General features: G+C 57.3%; 2 protein-coding genes across 2 annotated transcripts in view; one reads left to right on the top strand and one right to left on the bottom strand.

Annotated features, from left to right (window-relative positions):
• Window positions 1-424, top strand: part of VDBG_05456 (conserved hypothetical protein) — a gene marked incomplete at both ends in the record, with an annotated part of 2171 nt that extends 1747 nt beyond the window's left edge. The window contains one exon of the mRNA XM_003004297.1: window positions 5-424. Coding sequence (XP_003004343.1) covers window positions 5-424 — 420 coding nt within the window. The remainder of the gene's footprint in view (window positions 1-4) is intronic.
• A 1241-nt stretch (window positions 425-1665) lies between these two features.
• Window positions 1666-2778, bottom strand: VDBG_05455 (ER lumen protein retaining receptor; the record flags this gene model as incomplete). The annotated part of the gene is made up of 4 exons (XM_003004296.1): window positions 1666-2170; window positions 2265-2331; window positions 2424-2482; window positions 2592-2778. The coding sequence occupies 4 exons, from the start codon at window positions 2614-2616 to the stop codon at window positions 1677-1679; spliced, it is 645 nt and encodes a 214-aa protein (XP_003004342.1).
• Between the last annotated feature and the right edge of the window lie 385 nt (window positions 2779-3163).

Here is a 3163-nt window from a genome sequence, read left to right as displayed (position 1 = left end):
TTAGCCTGCGGCGTTGACCCACCACTATGCACACGACGGCACGACTCCTCTCATGGCCTTTGTTGCCCGTCTCCCCGAAGACGGTGATCACAAGGGACCGGTCGTCATACTCGAAAAGCTCATCGACAATGGCGCCCGGCTTGAGGCCCGCAATCGCCAGGGCAAGACCGCTCTGCACGTCGCTGTACGATGCGGACGCAAGCTCGCCGTGCGGACTCTGGTCAAGCGCGGAGCCAGCGTGCACGCACGCAACGCTGCAGGCCGAAGTGTTCTCGACGTGGCGGACAGCCGCATGTTCTGGTCGCGCAACCAGGAGAAAGAATATTCACATTACGAGGCATGCCGGGCGTGGCTGTCTGGGGAGGAGGCGCGGGCCGTGCAGCAGCCGACAGTTGCGCAGGAGTGGGCATGGCGGGAGCTGTAAGCACGGTGTTTGAGAGCAGTGTTGCTTTGCGGGGAGACGCGGGGGAACAGGAAAAGAATTTGTTTTCATATCCGGGGGTTTTTGTTTTTCATCGGCGCTTGGGTTTCGGGACGGACGGTGTTCGGTATCGGGTGTTCGGAGTTTGGATATACAGCGCGGTCATGAAGTACGATGATGACCGAGGATGGACGAGACATGAGCTATACGCGATACGGGGTATGAGCCTACGGGTTGGAATTGATGGGTTGGCTTAGCCAGGATATTCGCGTCTTTCTATCTTGCCTGTCATCGGCTGGAATGCCGATGTGTACTGTTCGACTTTGCCTCCTCCCATCCGCAAGTTCCTGTCGTGACGTTTTCTGACTGTCGATATTTGATCGTGGATGGGCAGGTCGAAGTACGCGCAATCATTGCTCGATTACTGCTCGATTACCTCAAGTCAAGGCAGCCCACGCGACACAGGAACGTTGGCTAGAAATATCGGTAGGCACCGAGGCCCATTGGCAAGGCGATAAGCCAAGCACCAGGCCCGCAGCTGCCTGGCGCGCTGCAGTCACGTCACGGCGAAGAAGGCCACAGCTCCGTGTCGCCGCGAGACAAGACAGCCACGGCAGCCACTCACTGTCAAGGTTGAAATCGTACACTGCATTTCGTCTATGTATCCATCTTGGATTCTGCCTGTCCGCGCGCGCGAGAGAAAGAGATAGAGAACGCGTGGGGGGGGGGCCTCCTCCAAGCCCGTTGTCACCACCACGGCCAAAGGAGGACAGGAAAAACAAAAAGAAAAATAGACAAACCCACGCTCTCACTTCTCTTCTCGTTTCGTCCCGGTTCTTGATGAAACCATGGTGTTCCCTTTCCCCGCCGCACCCCGCCGTTCCCAACGCCTGCCGTACAATTCGCATTTATACGAAGGGAGGAGCGGCGGACCTCTCTCGTTTATTCGATTCGATCGTACGGCTCCCTACGTGTTTTGTTTTTTCTCCTGAGTTCAACCTCCCCCTTTTCCCCCTTCACACTTCCCCCATTTTGAGGGAACAGGAAGGCCAAAAAATCAAAAGCTGCCACCCTCCCCGTTCGAGGCTCGTCACCAAGTGTCGAGACAGCAGCGGGTTCTAGTGAAGAATGTGCCCTGACGGATCTTGGCGCAAGACCGGACCAGACCTCGCGCGAGAAAACCCAGCCTTCCTTCCGCATATTGGGTAGGTAGGGCGGCACGTGGGCATTTTCTTTTGTCCAAAGAAACGAAAGACTACACGGGCAGCTTGAACTTCTTGCCCTTGAGGACCTTTGTGTAGTAGATCCAGAAAAAGTCGCTATAGAGGACGGTCTGGATGATGCCGGCGACGATGGCGATCCAGTCGACCTTGTGCCGGGGCTCGGTGAAGTAGCGGTAGATCCAGTTGGGAATGTAGAGGGCACGGTAGCTGCCAAGGGCGAAGAGGTAGTGGGTGGTGATGGTCTCGGCCTCGCCGGTGCGCTGCAGCATGAAGAGCTGGGGCAGAATAGCGACGGCCTCGAGCCAGATGGAAAAGGCCCAGAGGATCTCGAAGAAGCTGTAGTAGTAGGGGAAGAGGAGGGCCATGATGGCAGCGCCGCCGAGGAGGTACTGGACGCGGAACGTATCGAGGTTGGCGTCGTTGGTCGGCTTGTAGGCTGTCGTCATGAGGTAGATAATGTAGCCTTGAGAGCCGATGAACATGAGCTTGAAGAGGAGATTGTAGGCCGTGTTGGTCGTGAAGAGGTCTAGACATGTTAGCTGGCATGTCTGGAAAGAGGCTTGCTGAGGCAGCGACAGCAGCAGCGACAGAAGTTGCTAGGGCGGCAGAGGCGAGCGTACCAAGATACCTGGTGACGTAGACCAGAAGATAGAGGGCTTGAGACTTGAACGAGATGCCGGAACAGCTCTGTCAAGGACGGAGGCACAGAGTTAGCTGGCATGGCCATCATGGTGGGCTGATGAGGGGACGTCGTAGACGGTAGATGGGATCTTGCGTACGTTCAGCTGGACCATCTTGTGGAGGAGGATGATAATGCTCGCCAGATGCGAGAGATCCGCTGCAGAGATTGCATCGTCAGCTTCGTCGCCCTGGTGTGGCCTGCGCGGGATGAAGCTTGGGCGCGCGCTCCGATGCGCAGAGCTTCTCAAGGGACAAGGCATACATACCTAGGATCCTGAAAATGTTCAACATGATGACGTCGGGGTTGCCCCTGGGGCGGCTTCAGGTGGTGATGGACAACGTGTTCGGGGCGCTGGCTGCTTTGAGGAGCAGCGAGAAATGTCGAGGAGGGACGGCGAAGGCGATTTGAGGTTGTTGAAAATGACTGGCACGGCGTGTTGAAGCCTTCGACGTGATGGGTTATCGAAGGGACACTTGAAAGGACACGAAACGCGATTAGGGAGCTGATTGGATTGGGTCAGCGTCCTGTAAGGTACCTTGCCTGAGGTGACCTACCTACTGTCACTGGTGAGGCCTGGACTGGGGCTTCCTAGGGAGACGGGCCGCTAGCCGGGTACGAGCTCCAGGTGAGACCTCCCCCCTAACTCTCCCTCGCTCACCCACCCGCGTACAGACCCACAGGCCACAGGCCTCCCTGGAATCCGGAGCTGAGGTAATCACAACGGCGTTAAGTACCACCGACTTCCGAATCCAGGAGGGCTTTGGTTCGGAAGCCCGGAGGGGCCGCTTCAATGTGGGTCCGTACGGTGGGTTCAAGGGTCTGAGGTCGTGACGTCGA

Source organism: Verticillium alfalfae, genomic scaffold, assembly GCF_000150825.1.
Source record: "Verticillium alfalfae VaMs.102 supercont1.6 genomic scaffold, whole genome shotgun sequence".
In the NCBI taxonomy this organism is placed as follows: Eukaryota; Fungi; Ascomycota; class Sordariomycetes; order Glomerellales; family Plectosphaerellaceae; genus Verticillium; species Verticillium alfalfae.
Note: the sequence above shows the minus strand (reverse complement) of the source record. Positions and strands in the feature narration are given on the sequence as shown.